The sequence below is a fragment of the Coenobita brevimanus genome, chromosome 24, assembly GCF_032717465.1.
Source record: "Coenobita brevimanus isolate Jiangsu-jjx chromosome 24, ASM3271746v2, whole genome shotgun sequence".
NCBI lineage: Eukaryota > Metazoa > Arthropoda > Malacostraca > Decapoda > Coenobitidae > Coenobita > Coenobita brevimanus.
Window position 1 is genome coordinate 6,716,387 of NC_136977.1, and position 19,265 is coordinate 6,735,651.

General features: G+C 40.6%; 1 protein-coding gene across 1 annotated transcript in view; it reads left to right on the plus strand.

Annotated features, from left to right (window-relative positions):
- Nucleotides 1-15,601, plus strand: part of LOC145393480 (delta(24)-sterol reductase-like) — a 36,454-nt gene extending 20,853 nt beyond the window's left edge. Inside the window, exons 6-11 of the mRNA XM_080267590.1 lie at nucleotides 1,958-2,149; nucleotides 6,327-6,593; nucleotides 7,469-7,593; nucleotides 12,850-12,996; nucleotides 14,248-14,398; nucleotides 15,513-15,601. Coding sequence (XP_080123716.1) covers nucleotides 1,958-2,149; nucleotides 6,327-6,593; nucleotides 7,469-7,593; nucleotides 12,850-12,996; nucleotides 14,248-14,398; nucleotides 15,513-15,569 — 939 coding nt within the window. The 3' untranslated portion in view covers nucleotides 15,570-15,601. The remainder of the gene's footprint in view (nucleotides 1-1,957; nucleotides 2,150-6,326; nucleotides 6,594-7,468; nucleotides 7,594-12,849; nucleotides 12,997-14,247; nucleotides 14,399-15,512) is intronic.
- Nucleotides 15,602-19,265: the final 3,664 nt, after the last annotated feature.

Sequence of the window (19,265 nt, forward strand, 5' to 3'; positions counted from 1 at the left end):
CCCAGTGTAGTAAATGGTTTCCTGGTGTACAGGAAACCATTTGGCTTGTCACTCAGTGTAGAGTGACCCACGGGCAGAAGGAAGAGGAAAGAATGAAGGAATGAAAGACAGAAGAGGGAAGGTCTTTGAAATACTAACTTTTCCTTGTAACTCATACCAGTCTTGTGGGCTTCTAGCCTCTGGTTCCTTCTTCTTGGTACAGTACACCCATGATATAACAAAAAGTAATTGGTACCAAACCCTTGACGTTAAAGCTGAACACCATGTTGTTCTGTAACTTCCCAGGCATTGTGGCTTTTACCAAAGATCGTTAAATATAGAGCATTGGTTGACCGTATACTTGTACACAGTAATATACAGCTTGGTCTGAATGGTTGTTTTTCTCAATAAATGCTCTGTTTACTAATGTGTGTGTTTATTCATACTTTTCAAGAAGTAATTGCATTGCAGATAAAGGCTGCAAGTAGACCTTGAATGAATTGATGTTCATTCACCACTCCACGCTGGTTAGTGTTCACCGTGTGTCCATTCTTTTACTGAACAAAATTCATTAAATGAACATAACGTTGGCCAGCTCAAGACAGTCATTAAAACCGAGATTCATTGAAAGAAGGTTCGGTATATCAAGGGTGTACTGTATAATTTTAAAAAAGTTTGATATTTAGCCGATTCTGGCGCTTGGTTTAGATTCTGGTCTACAGAAGTCATCAGATGTACCGTGGCCAGCCTCAGTATGAGGATTCCTTAAGAGGAAGCATGGCATTATTTGATTTTCTTGAACAAATAGTTAAATTCAAAGGATTAGAAATCCAGATATTCATGAAAGGTATTGAGTCAGGAAGTGTCTTGAATGTAGGCTAGAAGAATGTGCTTAGATGTAATGGTCATTTAGTGGGAATGGATGTTGATGGGGTGGTGAAAAGGGTACACATAATTGAACTTGAAAGTGGGAGAAGCTCAATAGGCCAGGAAAAAGATGAGTGGATAGATATGTTAAGTCACTATGAAAAAGCAAGTTACAGAAGGCAGAGAAGCTAAGCAACTGATAAGTTATCAAAAAGGATGCCTTGAGTATGTGCTGTATATAGAAGCATATCAAAAAAGTTAAATGCCTCTATTCCAACTTGGTAGTTGATTGAATAGCTCTGCCTGACAGATTTATGTAATAGTAATAAGTAGTAGTAGTACTGTAGTTATAGACCAACTGCAGTCTATCTGGCCAAGCAGATCCATCAGCTAACAGGCAAACAGTTGTCCCTGCAGGGCCATCCCATTGCAGAGAATCAGTGTTCCCTTGTAGTAGACAGCGCCATGCCATAGTGAAGTGGGAGAAAGAGTGTGGATGTTTGGTTCCTGGTTGGATGCTACAATAGCATCTCTCCACCCATTTAACAGTGGTACCATAGTAGGTTACACATCACCCCATTATTTGGTTATATGGTTACCATCCAGCTGTTTAAATGGTTTCCTGGATTACAGGAACTCATTAAGCCTGTCACTTATGTAGAGTCACCTAAAGCAAGTGGATGCCCTCACCTACCACTACAAATTTATATGAAAAAGCAACTAAATGGAAAATTCTTAAATTTTGTGCAGATGTCTGTGGTTATGAGGAGGAGAGAGAATTTCAAAGGCTTAAATGATGCCTGAGTGTGTGTACAGTATTGCTTATTTTACTGAGGATGCTGTTTGAGAGTTCAGGTTTGTGCATTTGCTTTCTTTGTGTTTGGATTCTCATTCATTGTCTTTTAAATGGTATATAGGGTTGAGGAGGAATGGTGATGATAATGATAATTTAATACTTAATTCTTGTGCAAGTTGTATCTTATCTCACAGCGATGAATAATGCTTAAAATATTTTTATAACTGATCAACCTCTCCTTACAGCCATACATAAGTGGAATTGTTATAGCATAATTATTCTCATCCAGTTTGCATTCCCTGCATTCCCCATTAGCCCCACCTGAAGGTCGAATACATACCAGTTCGCGGTCAGCGCCAGTATTGTGACATGATGCGGGATCTGTCTGGCGCCTTGGACCGAAATCGTCCCACGCCAGACTACTTGGAGGCTACAGTTTATTCCCGTGATGAAGCTGTTATCATGGTGGGACACTTCTCTGATGTCCCACAGGATGAGACACATAAGGTACTGGTACCCCATGTTTTTATAATTAGTATGGTCAGTTTGTAAAAGCAGCGTGAATTTGCTAGTGTGATTTCAGAGTTGTGAGTTTTGAACTGCACAACTGATATACAGTTTGACAGTAGCAGGTAGTGGGGAGGTGATAACTTGGTGGTATAACAGTGGATAATTGGTTTGTAAGCTGGAATCCCAGCTTTTACATGGAATAACCTAAAGGTCTGGGTGTTGTGTAGACAGTATTCATTGCTTTCCATGGTACCCATTATCATGTCATTAAAAATATTTACGAATACCAAAAGATACCAGCACTTAGTTCTTCTGAATCATATGCACTGTTTGTTTCTGCCAGGAGTTACGATAAATTTGTTCTTTTTGTTACTAAAAGTTGCTTCATTTTATAAGTGTAATTATTTTCCTTCAAAAACTTGTGTCCTGGGTAATTTTAAAACATTCCTTCTCTTTCCACATAGGTGGCTCTGTTGCTGATTCTTTTGATAGTGATGCCATGTACTTTCAAGTCCTCTCAACACATGACTCCAATGGTGTTCTGTCATAACTTCCAGCCTCTAACTTCTTGGTGCTTCACATGCTATTCTCAAAATATATTCAGTCAGCACTCGCATAATGCGTGATCCTATAGCGTGGAACTCACATAATTAGGAGGTGCCATTTGTACCCCCCAATATGTCACGACGCGGAAAAAATAGATATAACGTGGTTGGAGGAAGCTGCTCATTTTTTACAGGGTCTGACTACATGGTGACGATGGACATAATGCAGCGGGAGGCCCCAATTTAAGTTTCAAAGTCATGCTGCATGGCCAATGATAGACAGAACGTGGCATGATGCATAAAATCATGGTTAGAAAGCACAATGTGGCAGGTGATAGACAGAGTGCGGATTGCATCAGCTAAAAAATGAGACATGAAACATCACATGCAGTAAGATGAGGGGGTGGGAGGTGTGGTCGAGGGCAGCTGACAGCACGCAGGCAGTGAGCTAAGTGGGATGGGTGGGGGGACAGGGAGTGGAGACAAGCAAGGATGAGGGAGGGGGAGGGGAAGGGGAGGGAAACAAGTGGGGGTGAAGAAGGGTGGGGGGAGGGGAGGGAGACAAGCAGGGGTGAGGTAGGGTGAGGGGACTAGGAGAGAGACAAGAACTACTACCTTCCCCCCACCCCATCTCACGCACTCTCTCTCTCTTTCTCTCTCTCTCTCTCTCACACACACACACACACACACACACACACACACACACACACACACACACACACACACATCCCCTCCATCCCCCCCTCTTCTCCCCATCCCTATTCCCCTCCCCCCCTGTCCCTCCTCCATTCCCTGCCACGCCCAGCGATTTTTTTTTTTTTTTCCGATTTACTAAAAAACAATTGGTTGTATTGAAATTCTGAAAAAACACAAGAAACCTCGTGAAATTCTGCATCTCAACATATGCTTTGCTCTTGCTCGGTGCAGATAAAATTTTGCACTAGGATGTTAGGAAATTATTACCCATCCCCACCCCGGAGGGGCTCGGGGACGAATATTGTTTTTACTCGGTTTGTCTGTCTGTCTATCTGTCTGTCTGTCTGTTAACAACTTTTTGCAAAAACTACTGGTGCAATTTTGAGTAAAATTACAGGGATGATGGGTGATGACCTGATCACCTGATTAAATTTTGGGCCAAATTGGGCCAAGGCTCAGGCTGTAGCCCCCCCCCCCCCAAAAATGCCATAACTCATTTCAAATTTGTCATATTGACATGAAGCCAAAACCTGATGGTGCATCTTTTAAATCTGCATCCTATAACATGTTTCATTACATCAGGAGGGTCACTCCCCTGTTAGTGGTAGGTGGGTCGTTATCAGGTGGCTTGGACCTTAAATTTCAGATGGGCTTAAAATCATCAGTTTATGGCGCCTGGTGGTTTAGTGGGTAATTATTGCACTCCAGTCAGATTGAGCCAGTGAATGTTTATATCCAAGGGGTGTTTGGGGTTTATTGCTTATGTAATGCCACTTAGGGATGATTGAGCCTGGTCACTCTCATCTTAAATGTCGGGACCAACTGCCTAGCCCCGGGCTCCTACACTCCTCATGGGGCAATGTAGGATTAGATGATGGATGGATGGATGCCCCAAATTTGATGTGTGACATCTCTGACTAGATATCCTGTTGTGTTTATAAATTAGCAGTAAAATGACTGCCAGAGATGGGTTTGCTGTGCCTTGCCACTGCTTCTTGTTTGAAACTACTATATTTTTACCCTTGGACAATTATTCTCACTGCATTTCTGTGCTTTTACCCATCAGTTATGTGTGTTTTTATTAACTTATCTTATAGTATAAACACCAACGAAGATGATGGTATACAATTTATACCCATAATTACCAATTTCCTTGGGCAAATTTGGCAGTGGAAATTTTTTTCATTTTGCCCAGTCAGAAACAGCCATAGTGGGGATGGAGGAGGGAAGTGAGGGGAGAAGAAAGGGGATGGAGGGAGGACTGGGCGATCCGTGTACACCACCACACCTGTGTTCCGATGTGCTCGTTTGAAACCTATGGCCCCAAAAGATGAACATGGGGCTGGCTTAGGTACCATGAAACCTTTTAACATGTAAACATATGGCCCTATAACACGGAATTTTCATAAAGCAGGAGCTTCAGGGTACAATATTCCTTCATTATGTGAGCACTCGCTGTACTGTACTTTCTGCTCCTTCCAGCCTCAATCCACTCATTAAGCCTGTCTTAGTAAGAAGGGTCACAATTCTCAACTGTAAAATTATTGCCCATTTGTTTTAATCTCTCGTTTTTTTGGTCTGTTTTCATTAGGGAAAATTAAAGCACTGTTCTTATAACTATTTTGACCATCAATATGGTTTCTGTCAGAGATGCTTCACTAGTGATCTTACATTCCTTTCATATTCTTAAGGATTGTCTTTTAAGGATTTTGGTGATATTTTTGCCCTTGTACTAGTCATATTTAACCCCTTATGGGCGGGCAACTTATCAATTATACCACCATGTAGGACGACATATTTTCAGAAGGATAAAGTATCAAGGAATAAGCCTAAACTTGCATAAATCGATGAAAATGGATGAAAAACGAAGGCAAGAGGTGTTATATGCGTGGTAATACGTCTCTGCTGGCTGTGGGGGGAGGAGTGAGGGAGGAGAACGGGCAGGCAGCTTATCACCAGGTGCGCCTGGGGTGAGGCTAGCAAACTATTCACTCATTTGCTTTTTCTTCACCACTGAACACTATATTCATCATTTATGCTTTCTTTACACTATTCATTGTCTTCAAAATCTTATGTACGTGTTTTCTATTTTACTTGAACACTCATAACAATATAACTTACATATGTATATACTATTTTATTTGAACAAATATAACACTACAATTTATTTACAGAATATACTGTATATATATATATATATATATATATATATATATTCTATTTTACTTGTTTCAAGGCTTGGGAGAGTAGAGGGAAAGACAGTAGGTGACAAGGATGCCTCATCACCCAATTTCACTAATAAATTAGGACCGAAAATGGCTGGACGTTACGTAACGTCACCCGCCTCCTCACGCATGGACATTACGTAACTTCACCCGCTGTTAGGGGTTAAAGTGGTTAACATATCCTAGTCTTTCATTTATCTGTACTGTCTGAAGAGCGAGAGACTAAGGAGGAGATTGTATGCAAGTGAGGTGGAGGGGGGGAGAGGGAGGGGAAGGCTGAGGATGAGATGGAGGGATGGAGTGGAGAGGTATATGTGAGAGAGGGGTGTGAGCTGGGAGCAAGGCAGTGATGTGGCAGGGCGACATGGAAGCGATTTGTTTGTGGCCACCTCTTACAGGATTGAGGCATCTGGCAATAGATTGATAAATAGTTTGAAGACATTATTTTTTTCCCAGTTAAAATCAGATGTTGTTCAAATTAAGGGAGACTCCTTAAGCTGAGGGGGTAAGGAAAAACAGTTCCAATAACTCTCTCAGTACTGGGATAACCTACTGTATATTTTGTTTTGCTTAGAACTATGTGTTGTTATACTGCTGTTGATCACCTGGCTGGATAGCTGCATCATGCTACATAGTTCTAGCATATATATATATATATATATATATATATATATATTTTTTCTTTCTCTCTCTCTCTCTCCTTCTCAGATTAATCGAGTGACACGTTGGTATAAGCCATGGTTCTACAAGCATGCTGAAAGCTTCCTGCACACTGGGAGAGGCTATGAATACATACCACTGGAAGATTACCTCCTGCGCCATAACCGTGCCATTTTCTGGGTAGTAGAGACCATGATCCCCTTTGGCAATCATCCACTATTTCGTTGGTGTCTGGGGTGGCTTCTCCCTCCCAAGATTGCCTTCCTCAAGTTTACCACCACACCTGGCATCAGGGCAATGACTTTTACAAAGCAGGTGAAGTCATGTAAAAGTATAGTGTGGGTTGTACTAACTAGCTTAGTTGTATTCAGTTTTGGTAATGATGTAGTACAGGCAGTTCTTATTGTAAGCCAGGGATGTGCTCTTAAATAGCACATTTTCCTTTTAATAGGTGCTGTAAATAGGGGAAAACTAGTTGTTGCTGTTATCATTGATCAACCCCAATCTATCTAGCCAACCAGACCCATCAACCACAGGCAAGCAACTCCCTCAGCAGGACCCCGTTCATTGTAGTGAACCAATGTTCCCTTGTGGCTGACAGTGGCTCACCAAAGCAAAGCATGGGTAAAAATGTGGAGGTTTGGTTCCTGGATGAACGTTGCATTTGCATCTCTCTGCCCAGGTAACGGGCACTACAGTAGACTCCTTTTCACTTCGTAAATTGGTTTTATGTTTGCCACCCATTGTGGTAAATGGTTTTCTGGGGTACAGGAAACCATTAGGATTGCCACTGAGTGTAGAGCCTTTTGAAGTGGAAAGAGGAGTAATAAAAAGTGACAGCAAGGAAAGGAGAAGTAGGAAGTCAGGAAGACACAAATAAAATGAAGAAGGGGAAGGAAGAAGTAGGCAGCACTACATCAGGTGAGTGGATGATGGTTGCCACTGTCCGCCACCAGGGGAAAACTAGTAAATCAGGCTTAACAAGTAGCAATGGAACCTTAACAACCAATTTTTTTCTTAAATAACTGGTCAAAACAGGTGCCTTATTACATGAATATTGTGTAATATAATGTGATGAACCTGCATAAAGCCTTTGTTATGATTTAAAAAGTTTTAATGTGTAAATTTATATGATGTAAATTATGTGATGCTAAATGTATGACAATATTAAGATTATAATTTGTTTTCAGGTGTTTCAGGATATTGTACTGCCTATGAACCAATTAGAGGATCAAATAAACAAGTGTGAGGAGCTGTTTGACCTCTACCCAATCCTAATTTACCCCTGCCGCATCTATGACCATGGCCCACACAGGTACAGTCTACAGTCATAGTTGTTTAATTAGAATTATCATTTACTTTGTGGCACTTATGGAAAACTACAGAACTGCTGAATGTTGTAGAGTTCTTGTGATTGTGTTATGGTAGAAAGATATTTCAGATACCGGTAGTTGTTCATATGTGTTTAGCTAGAGGGATATTTCATAAGAGTTGTTCATTTGTGTAGTGGTAGAAGGATATTTCAGAGAGTTGTTCATTGCACTGCTGAAGCCAGAAAAAGTGTGCACTCCCCATAGCTCATTCATTATATTGATATATATTGATATATCTGTGTGGGATTAACAGAGAGGTCAAACAAGAGTCATGTAGAGGGAGGTGAGGCTTGTAATGTATGGTGAGGAATGAAATATTTCAAATCAGATACTTGCATGTGATGTGATTTTTACAGACTGGTCAGAGTATTTTAATGTCTGTAAACAATGAGGTTTGAATTTACGTGTACAGTATATATACAGTAAAAGTAAAGTGATGGTCATTCACAGAAGGAGACTGTATCTTTGACTGGTGAGTGGAAAGAGTTATGAATTTGTGGAAGAGTTTCAGTACTGTTTCTCTTTGCACTATATAGAGACAGTTAAATTTGTAAAGGAAGCAGAGGAAAGAAAAGTGGCTGATGTGAAGTAATTAATGTGCAGTACAGTAGAGGACTGAGTGCTGAGGATGCAAAAAGTCTACATTACTGTATGTATTTGCCCGCATTCTGAAGGCATGGCTTTGCTCCAGCACTGCAATCCACCATCCTTGTGGGAGAGATGAGTGGACACCCTGGCCATAGAACAAACAGCAGGTGATTTAGAAAGACAATAATGACATCCACACAACCTTAAGCTCATCCCCACCAGCTCTTGAAGCTTTGCTGAACAGAAATGGAACCATCTCCAGCATAAACTACTACAGCCTATTAAACTGCTACGTATCAATAAGCCACAACCATTTAAAAAAAAAAAAAAAAAAAAAAAAAAAAAAAAACGGTAACCTGTGATGTGTGAATGACCTCATATGAGTTAGATTTTTAACAATGCCCCACAAGGTTCCTTATAGGATTAGTGCCACTCTGTTTTTATATGATATTAGGCAGTCTATAATCTCTCACTTCCACTCTCAAGGTTGAGCCCAGAAACAAAGGAACAGTATCTACTATTAATGAAGTTCCTGGACTCGCTGATCCATTTGCCATGGCTTTAGCAGCTGAGTTGGGCTCAAACCTATCCAGAAAAAACAGTTCTTGATGCTAAAATCAGATGGAAGGCTGACAGTGGCCAAGGGAGGAGAGGCAAAAATGAAGCAAATTATTAAAAATAGCATATCACACTCAGGCTATGACATTAGACTAACTGACAGCTCACACAGGCTTTAACAGGAATGTGCTCTGTCCATCTGGTTGCTGGTTTCTCGCTAAGTGGGAAACTTTTGACCCGATTAACACTAACTATGGTGAGTTGAGCAAAAATATGTCATGGGTAGCTGTGTAATAAAATTTCCAAGGTGATGAAACATTTGAAGTCATTTTGTAATGGTTGCTAATTTGGCCATATTGCCACAGTCCACAAGATGAAATCAAAGGAAACTCTCAGACACCCCCACTATTCACCTATCACATCCGGCATGTTATCAAAAGCACAAAAAAAATCCAAAACAGCAGGACCAGATCAGATCACAAAATCCTCTTAAAACACCTTGGACCCATAGCTGTAAATACCCTCACAAAAATTTTCAACTTATCTTGGACTCTCAGCTAAACCCCATAAATATGGAAGAAAGCAGTTATCATACCTATAATCTACTTAGGTAAACCTTCCAGAAGCCCTTCTATGTATATACTGTACAAATATTGTCTGCTTTGCATGCCAGCTAGAATCATGGAAAAATTAATCCTATAGAACTTCATTTCCCACATACCTCTGTCTGATTCCCAACATGGATTTTTGACCCTAGCACTTTACCACCACTCACCACTTCAAGTCAGCCCAGCCCATCTTAGATGGTGTCAGTAAGAAACAAACCCCATGAAGAACCTCATCAGCAGCAGTAGACAAATAATGCTTTTGACACAGTAGCATAATTATCCAGATGAGCAAAATCTTACATAAACATGGAAGATAATAACAAGGCACTAGGTACTTATGTTCATTTTCTGAATCCTAGTCACCATGTGTTAAGGAGGAAGTCATTTAAGAGATTGCCTCGACACTGGTTTTGGTATCATACCTATAGTGTGGTAATGACTGATGAGGAGTGGGGAAAACATGGTCATTGGCCTGCTTGTCTTCCCCTTGGGGGTGTGAATACCCTAGTTTTTCCAGAATGACTAGTTATCATGTATAAGGACTCGCACTAGGCTGTTGTTGTCATTGGTGACTTAAGCTTTACAGCTGTGTTCGAATTTGAGAAACTCAACAGATAATTCTTAAAACTTAGTACAAAGTGCCAAAGAAGTCAGTTGGGGAGTGAAAGATAAAAATGGTAGATTACTAGTGGAGAAAGGAGAAAAAGTGAGCAGATGGAGGGAACATTTAAAGGAATTTTTGAACATAGAGAATGAAAGTAATGCGAGTGTAAGTGGCTGGGAGACGGAGGGATGTGAGAAGAGAGGAAACAGTCAGTAGGATGCAAGTTGTGGAAGCAATGAAGAAAGTTGAAATGGGGAAAGCCCAAGGAATTGATGGAGTGTGTGGTGAAATGCTGAAGTGTGGGGGAGAGATAGCAGTAGAATGGATGTGGAAGATGTGCAGATTGGCCAGGGAGGAAGGTAGAGTCCCGGAGGATTGGAAGTCAGTTTTAATCATTCCCCTGTACAAAGGAAAAGGGGAAAAAAAGTATGTGGTAATCACAGGGGCATTTATCTTCTTAGTGTAATAGGAAAAGTATATGGTAGGATACTTATTGACAGAGTTAGGGAAATAACAGAGGAATTAGTTGGAGAAGAATAGGGAGGTTTTAGGAAAGGATGAGGTTGTGTGGGTCAGATATTCATTCTTAGATCTTTAGTGGAAAAGTTTCTAGAGAAGGAAAAGAAGTTGTATGCAACCTTCATGGATTTGGTGAAAGCATATGACAGGGTGGATAGACAAGGATTGTGGAAAGTATTAAGAATGTATGGAGTAGATGGGAAGTTGTTGAATGCCGTGAAGAGTATGTACGAGGGTGCTAAGGCTGCAGTGCATGTGGATAATGAACTGAGTGCATTTTTCTGTTTGAAGATTGGATTGAAGCAGGGATGTGTCATGTCTCCATGGTTGTTCAGTGTGTATGTGGATGAGGTTACTGTATAAAAGAGATACAGTAAAACCTCGATATAACGAACTTCAATGGACCGGAATTTGCTTTTATCGGACTCGAGGAGCTACCGGACTAAATTCCTATACGTCGGAAAAAGTCTGATAAAGCCAGAAGCAGTCTGGACTGCCTGACCACTTCAGCTATGTTCTCCACAATAAGGTAAATAAAAGACATATTAATCAGTGTACAGTACAGTATTATTATATATATTATACCATTTGATTATTGTAGTGAAGCTATAACACAGTACAGTACTGCAGTGGTAGTCAAAACAATTAAAAAATCGTTCATGCGATCTGGACTAATGTTTGATATATCAGAAAAGGTCCAGATTAGCAAGGGGAAGTCTGGACATCGCTTTTATCGGAATTTTGCATTTTTCTGAATGGTTGGGCCCCAATTAGTCTGTTATAGTGAGGTCTTACTGTACAAGGTAGGGCAGTGGATGTTGGAGCAGCTGTAATGAGAGAGGGTAGCGTTTGGAAACTTTCTCTACTGTTGTCTGGAGATGAAACTGTGTTGTTAAGTGAGGATGAGGGGGAGCTGCAAGGCTTAGTGGATGAGTTTGGGAGAATGTGTAAGAAACAGAATCTGAAGGTGAATGTAGGGAAGAGTAAAGTTATGGTCTTTGAGAGAAGTGAGGTCAGTGAATGTACAGTGAGGTTGGATGAGGAGGAAATGGAAAATGTGAGTGCGTTTAAGTACTTGGGTAGTGGGATGAGTAAGGATGGAAGTTTAGCGGGTGACATGCTTGAAAGGGTACAACAAGGAAGAAAGGTTTTTTTTTTTTTTTTTTTTTTTTTTTTTTTTTATGTGAGGAAGAAGGAACCAAGGGCCACGAGCCCGCAAAATTGCTCCTTCCAAGAGAAAAACAAAATACAAGAGAGAGCCAAATTCAAGATCCGATCATTTTGAGATGCCTGGACACACTGCATTTGAAAGACTGGAGATCATAGGAACCAGGAAATACAGACAGAGGGAGACAGTTCCAGAGTTGACCTGTTGCATAAATGAAGGACTGGGAGTAACGGTTAACTTTGCATTAGAGAGTTGGACAGAAAAGGGATGAGAGTTTGCTGCTAGACGGGTGCTACGCGCTCGTCGTAGAGGTGAAGGAATGCATGCAGACAGTTCAGGTTGCTGGTTCCGTGATAAGAAACAGGGAAATGAGCATGGAAGTGAAAAGTTACTACATGACAGTATTGTGTTACCAATTCTAATGTATGGAAGTGAAGCTTGGACCTTGTTGGAGGGACAGAAGTCAAGAGTGAGAGCAGTGGAAATGAGTTATTTGAGAGGAGCATGTGGAGTCATATGGAGAGACAGACTGACATATGAGGAAGTGAAGGAGCATTGTGGTGTGGATGTGGATGTGATGGGAAGCATTGGGAAAAACACACTGAGGTGATTTGGCCATGTGGAGAGGATGGAGAATGAGAGACTGATGAGGAGAGTGTATATGATTGTGGTGGAGGGGGGTAGAGGGAGGGGGAGGCCAAGGATGAGATGGATGGATGGAGTGGAGAGGTATATGAGAGAGGGGGATGTGAGCTGGGAGCAGGACAGTGAAATGGCGGGGGACAAGGGGACATGGATGTGATTTGTTTGTGGCCACCCCTTACAGGATTAAGGCATCTGGCAGTAGGTAGATAAATAGAGACAAATGCAATGGAGCTACAGCATCTCTCTCCTTAAGTAATGGCTGTGTCAAGATTAATCCCTCACTTTCAGTAAACTTATGGAGTGAATACTGTAGTTGTAGTGGCCATACCATTTGACTTTAGGTATGTTATGATGTACAGTACCTGTAATGGAAACCAAAATAGAATTTTAGATACACAGAAATGTGTGTTTTTAATGCAATTGATGTTTCATTGGTATTCTTGATTGAATTTGAAGCTTAGGTTATGTATTAATTATGAAGCTTAGGCCATGTATTCCCACTGGACAGAGGTCAGTTGCGGCCCCCAAGGAAGGAGCAGCTCGTCCCAGGCACCAACTATGGCATGTTTAATGACCTTGGAGTTTATGGGGTTCCTAGGCCAGTCATGGAGAAGAAGAAATTTGATGCTGTGGCTGCTATGAGAGAGATGGAAAGGTAAGGGCTACTTAAAAGTTCTAAAAGGATAAAGTAAATAATTGTATGGTCAGGTAGTGCAAGATATGGATCTACAGAAGGAAGTAGATATGTAAGTGACTAAGAAGAATAAGGTATGACAGTAACTTTATGAACATAATCTTTCAGTTCTTTACTTTTCATGAATAATGAGGGCCCAATTATTGTTACTGGTATTTAGTGATAATTGTTTCAGCTTAACTTACCTGTCATATAACAGTGAGGTATCAATATGAATGTAGTGGTTTGTAATCTGTGATTACTTGTGCAGGTAATTGGGCATTATTTCACCATTGTTATTCTTAATATTATCATCGTCATCTTCAGCATCATCATCATCATTCTGACTGTTTTACCCACCTAAGGAAAGGGTAAGGAGAGAGAAAATATGAAAGTGGTAGAATAGTTAGCAGTATGCCATGTGAATGTACCAAACATTCATTTTTACTTCACTGAATCCTCCAGAATCTGGCTTCATCTCACAGGCCTATCCATCTGCATATATTTTAGGGATGGCACTGCTAACTTGTTATACAATGTCCCACATCTCCCTCTCTATCCCTTGGAAGCAGGATAGTGGGCTGCAGGAGAGAGGCAACTTCAGCTTGCAGTCCACCAGATTTATGTTCAGAAAAGTCTGAGAGGACACCAGCAGCAACAACATCTCTTAATATGTATAGATTCACGTGATGAACTGAGATACAGTTATGATATTTAAGTAAGATAATTTAAATTCCTGCAATATAGCTTTCTCAACCCCTTCAGCCTGAGGACATCTTTTTCATTTTATTTTGTCTACCTCCAGACAGTTTCATTCACCTTAGACTTGAACTATAGGGGTCAGATAAAGTCTATGCATGGCAACTGTCGATGCAAGATGGCTTTCCATATTTGAATAAAATCTTTGGGATTTAACAAGAATAATATAAGAATATGATCCATGGACCAAAGAGGTTCAAGTAATATTTGTTTAGTATGGTAGTTTTCAGAACATATATGCAGTGTTAAATGAGGAGTTGCAGTACTGTACTGTGGTGTGTGGACATTTAAAATGGGATTATGATAATGATGGTTGTGATAGTACAGGACATTGCTTTTCCATATCATTCCATTGATTGTCATGGTTGTTAATCATTATGTGGCATGCACCTTAAAGCACCCCTGATGTTTGAATAGGAAAGGAATAGTTAATGTCTATTTACTATTTATACAGTACATTTGTTGTTTTCCCAGGTTCACAGTTGATGTGGGAGGGTACCCTTTCCTTTATGCTGACACTTTCATGACTCGTAATGAGTTTGAACGAATGTTTGACCTTACGGGGTATGAACAAGTGCGAGCCAAATACAATGCGGAAGGTGCATTTCCCCACCTGTATGATAAGGTAAGCACCTTGTGTGTACAGTAATGGAGATTGGGAGAGAGTATGTGTTCGCTTTATTTAATTTGCATGTTATCACAGTAATGTAAATACTGTATACAGCATATTGCAGATATACCTTGTTTTTTGCTAGGGATATATGTTATGAGTGTTTTAAAATCACAGTGAATAAGGTAAACCATTTTTCACGTATAAATACATAAAGTGCGAGAATGAAATATCAGCGTGAATTTTTCCATATGTAAAGGCTTGAGATATGTCTCCCAGTGAGATAGATGTTCTGATTGCTTAAAATTCAAGGATAAGTCATTACCATTCCCACCTAAGGAGAGGGTGAGATAGAGTCCAGAAATAAGGAAACAAATTACAGTACAGACATGGAGGAAGTGTTCACAGCATGTCCAGTGAAATGAGCTAGAGTATTATTCACACATTGTCCCATGGAATCCTAGCTCCATCCCACAAGCCAAACTATTTGCACCTCGGTACAGTACTTAAACTCCTTGAACATCTCAGGTCTCTCTCTTCAGTCATTAGCCTGTTACATTGGGAGTCACCTTCTTTCAACAATTTACTCTTATACATTTACTTTCAGAGCACGATGCCCACAGACATCAACAGAATGTTATAACAGTCTGCAGAGCTCTTGTTCCTTTTTAGCAAGTAGTACAGCACCATTTGCATACATTGTAGTTGAGATACCCCATCCTTTTCCATTCACTACTCTCCTCATCCTTCTCTCCATAACCCAAGTTTTTTCTCTCATAACCTGATCCATATGTATATTGAACAGCCATGGGAACATGACACATCCTCACTCCAACACTGTATTAAATCAGTTATTTAGACACACACACCTACCATTTTTAATATTCAGTATCATCTTAAATGTCAGGACCAACTTGCCTAGCCCCGGGGTCCTATGCTCCTCGTGGGGCGACATAGGATTAGATGATGGATGAATGGATGGATGGATTTGTTGTGTGACATTTTGATAATTTAAAATAATATGTTGCACTCTATTGCTAATATCAGTGATAGACATGAATTATGTTCTGATTTTTTTTTCTTTTTTTAAATACAATAGTAATACTTATCATAATCTGATTTGTTACAGACCAAACCCGAGATTGATGTGGTAGAAGTTGGGAAGCAGTATATTGATCCACTTTAAGATTCTGTCGTCACCATTTATAGTGATTCATTGCCGCTCTTTCATATTCAGAAAACTACTGTACATTATATTTTGGAGTTACCTAAGATGGAAGAGGAATACTTTTGTCCTATTGTAGTTTAATGAAGTCAGATTTATGTTGCTAATTAATAACTGTCATGTATACAGTATTAGTGTCAATAAGTTATATTACGACAATATATACTGTAAGGTACAGGAATTAGTATGCTTTAGCTCTCCCCACCCTGTGTATGCATGAAAAATTGGATTAGGCTGGTGTATGTTCTATCTATCTACTATCTACAGCCAGACACCATAATCCCGTAAGAGGTGGCCGTTTGTCTTTGAGTTAGTGGTTTTACAGGGAGGGGCACTAACCCTCCACCAAAATCAAACATCAGAAAAACTGTACTATATTGTGATTTCACTGTATCAGACTTTTTCTGAATACATGAGACTAGCCCAATGCCATACCATGAGAGTTTGAGACACTATAATGTAAAGGATCCTGGCCTGTGATACAACTGGGTTTTACAAGTGATATCCAGTGTATGTTGATTATGGATAATTCTTAGATTATGTATAAGACTTTCTTGCTACTCCTCACCCTGCCCTAGGGTGGGAAAGGAGATCTGGATGATGATGATGACTTACTAGTTTTCATTATGGTGCACTGAAGTGTTTTTTGCATTAGTGTATACAGTACTGTACAGTACATGGTAATAACCAGTAATAATTCACAGTTATCATTGTGTTGTTCAGGTCATGGAATGAAAACTTGAGATGACTATCAAAAGTGTAATGGTAAGATAGTTACAGTGCCTGGGTACTGTACAGTATTGTACTGTATGCACTGTAAGCATAACATTTTTGTGTAATGAACTGTAGTTATTTAACCCGCCCCATCCCGACGTTTTCTGGGCAGTGGTACGCCCCAGTCCCAACATTTTTGGACCTTTTTTTTTTAGGCTCAAACATTCGCTTTTGGTGAGAAACGTCGAAAATTCATAAAGAAATCGCTCACCTGAGGTTTAAAATACTCGATCCAGGTACGAGTACCTCCTTACCTGACTGGGTTTTCTAACAGGCTGACACCAAAGAAAACGAGTTCTATGGGAGGGTAACTATTTTATCCACTCATAAACAGTATTTATTTATTTACTTGGTACGAATTTATATGTAGTACAAGAGTATATTGGTTTTCAAACAGTAATATAGGCATTATAAGCATTGTTTCACTCACTAACTCACCATTCATGACCTTTTTTTCCCACATTACTTGATCATCATTTCTGACTGTTTCTTCCTCTAATGCTATGTAAACTTTGTCCTCCACATTGTCATCGATTGGGGAATCACTCTGGCCCTGAATGTCTTTATTGGCCAAGTCACTGGTAACAGGTGAATTGCCGAGACAGTGGCATGCAGGGGGGGGGGGAGAGGTTATGCGTTGTAAGGCATTGTCCCTGCTTGGCATCTTGTAGAGGAATAGAGGAAGGTGTCCCGTGTATACGTGTCAAAAATCACTCGTGAAATCACTCGCGAAAATTGAAAATTGTGCAAACTAGGGACCTTGCAATGTTGCCGTGTTAATTTATGTCTCCGGGATATGAGTACACATCATGTGAGGACGTGAATTCACGTCTCCGGGACGTGGCGGGTTAAGTACACATTATACAGTAAGTGCATTCTTCTAGAAATGAATAATATCAGTTAACTTTGCTGCTACAGACAACTTAGATATTTTGGGAAGGTATGCCAATCAATTTTTTTTAGCTAAGAGAAATCCCTTTCAGTTAGATGCTTAAATAATTATCTTGATTTACTTTGTAGCTACCATATTTGACAAGGGTGCTCAAATTTGGCCACTGCCAATTGATTTTATTCATTTAAGAAACCTCTCAAATGGAAAGGGCTAAAACTGTTAAGATTAACCCTTTAGTTATAATGGTTGAATTATGTTCTTCATGTTGGTTTCTGCCAGATGAATTCAAAATTCTAATGAACAGCACATCATAAGTAAATTATTGCTTATCTTAATCTTTTTGGGTGCCTTGATTTAGGAAAGATGAGTATTCTGCATGTTTGACTAACTTATCATTTACCGAGAAAAGACAAATTATCTGCATGTAATATAAAAAGTGAAGTGTGCACCATGCACTCACTTGGAAGTCTTACCTTTTGGTGATTCTAGACTACACTACAGTATTTGACAAGCCAAATGGTTTCTTGTAACCCATGAAACTATTTACTGTCCACTGTCCTATATTAGGTGGTAACCATACAACGAGATGGACACTATGGTGGTAGCTGCTTCAGCTGAAAATGGCCCATCCAAGATGTAGATCGGTTTTATTGCTCATAATGTTACTTAAGGTCAAGCAACCAGTCATTCACCATAAATCACAGAACTTAGTAGTGAAACCTTGGACCCCTGTGCTCCTTGTGAGGTAATAAGAAATAGAGTAATGCCATATGTAGATTTTAACTTCTTGGGATTATGAGTACTGTTGTCATGTATGGTTGTTCAGTCTTCCAGCATGAAAAATTTAAGACTAAATTTTATCAAGTGCACACTGCCGGAAGTTGACAGGTGTCACTATAGTGGAAATGAAAATCATGATTAGTACACAATGAAAAAGGAAGGCTGCTTTTTTTGTTTAATGAGTCTGAGTCATGGTAAGGTAGTGTTAATCAGGCTGAAAGTAGTATTTCTTTTTCATATCTGACACACTGCCAAACAAAATCTTTTGACAGTCGATGTTTGTATGTAACTTCTGCAGGAAGTCCAGTCCTAAATAATCCTCATATGCATGGCAGGTCGAGTCAAAAACGATGAACTTGTGTTGGGCAGAGACTTGCTGGTGGGTGTTGGCATGCAGGGCCTGGGTTTCCCCACATATGGGCAGGGGGCTGTCCCCCACATCTACGAGATGAGGTGAGGTAGGGAAAAGCGGGCTGAAAGCCGATTTATGATGGGAGTAAAAGTGGCGGTAGAGGCAAGACCTGGCCGCTTCCGAGTCGATCAGTAACCTCGCCTTCACCCCATTCAGTCTCATCTTGTCATAGACTGGGGAGCAGTATTTCTGTGAGGTGGCCCTCACCACCGTGGGAAGGTGTGGGGGCGGGCCTAAAAATCCAGCTGCTGCGGGATCTTGTCTTCCTCTGTCTCCATTTCCCCAGGGTCGGCGCATCCGGCCAATGAGGCGTCATCCTCGGCATCCTTGCTGTCCAGGGAAGAAACCTTTCGGTGCCCCTGGGTGGCTGCCTTGTGCTGGGCAGCTTTTAGCTGCTCTCGGATGTCATGGAGGGGACATCTGTGTCTGCATGCAGAGAATTCCCATGGTTGTTGGAAATGAAGTTTGTATTTTCCTTGGGGGTGGGATGTCTTTTGGTGGGGTGTTCCCTGGGTAAGTTGGGCATTGGTGGAGGGCTTGCGTCGGCTGGGGACATCCGTGGTTTGTGGTGTGGTGCCGTCTTTTGAGTGGGGAATTTACTCACGGCACCGATTTGAAGTGGGGTGGAGTGACTGGCTAGGAGACGTCATACCAGTTGGATATCTCTGTCTAGGTCTCCCTTTGGGCCATGTATTTTAAAGTGTTCTGTGATGACGCTGGGGAGGATCCTCAAGAGTGTGTTGAACATGTGTTGTTCTCGGGTTGCTGCATCGGTTTCCAGGTACGCGGTGGTGACGAG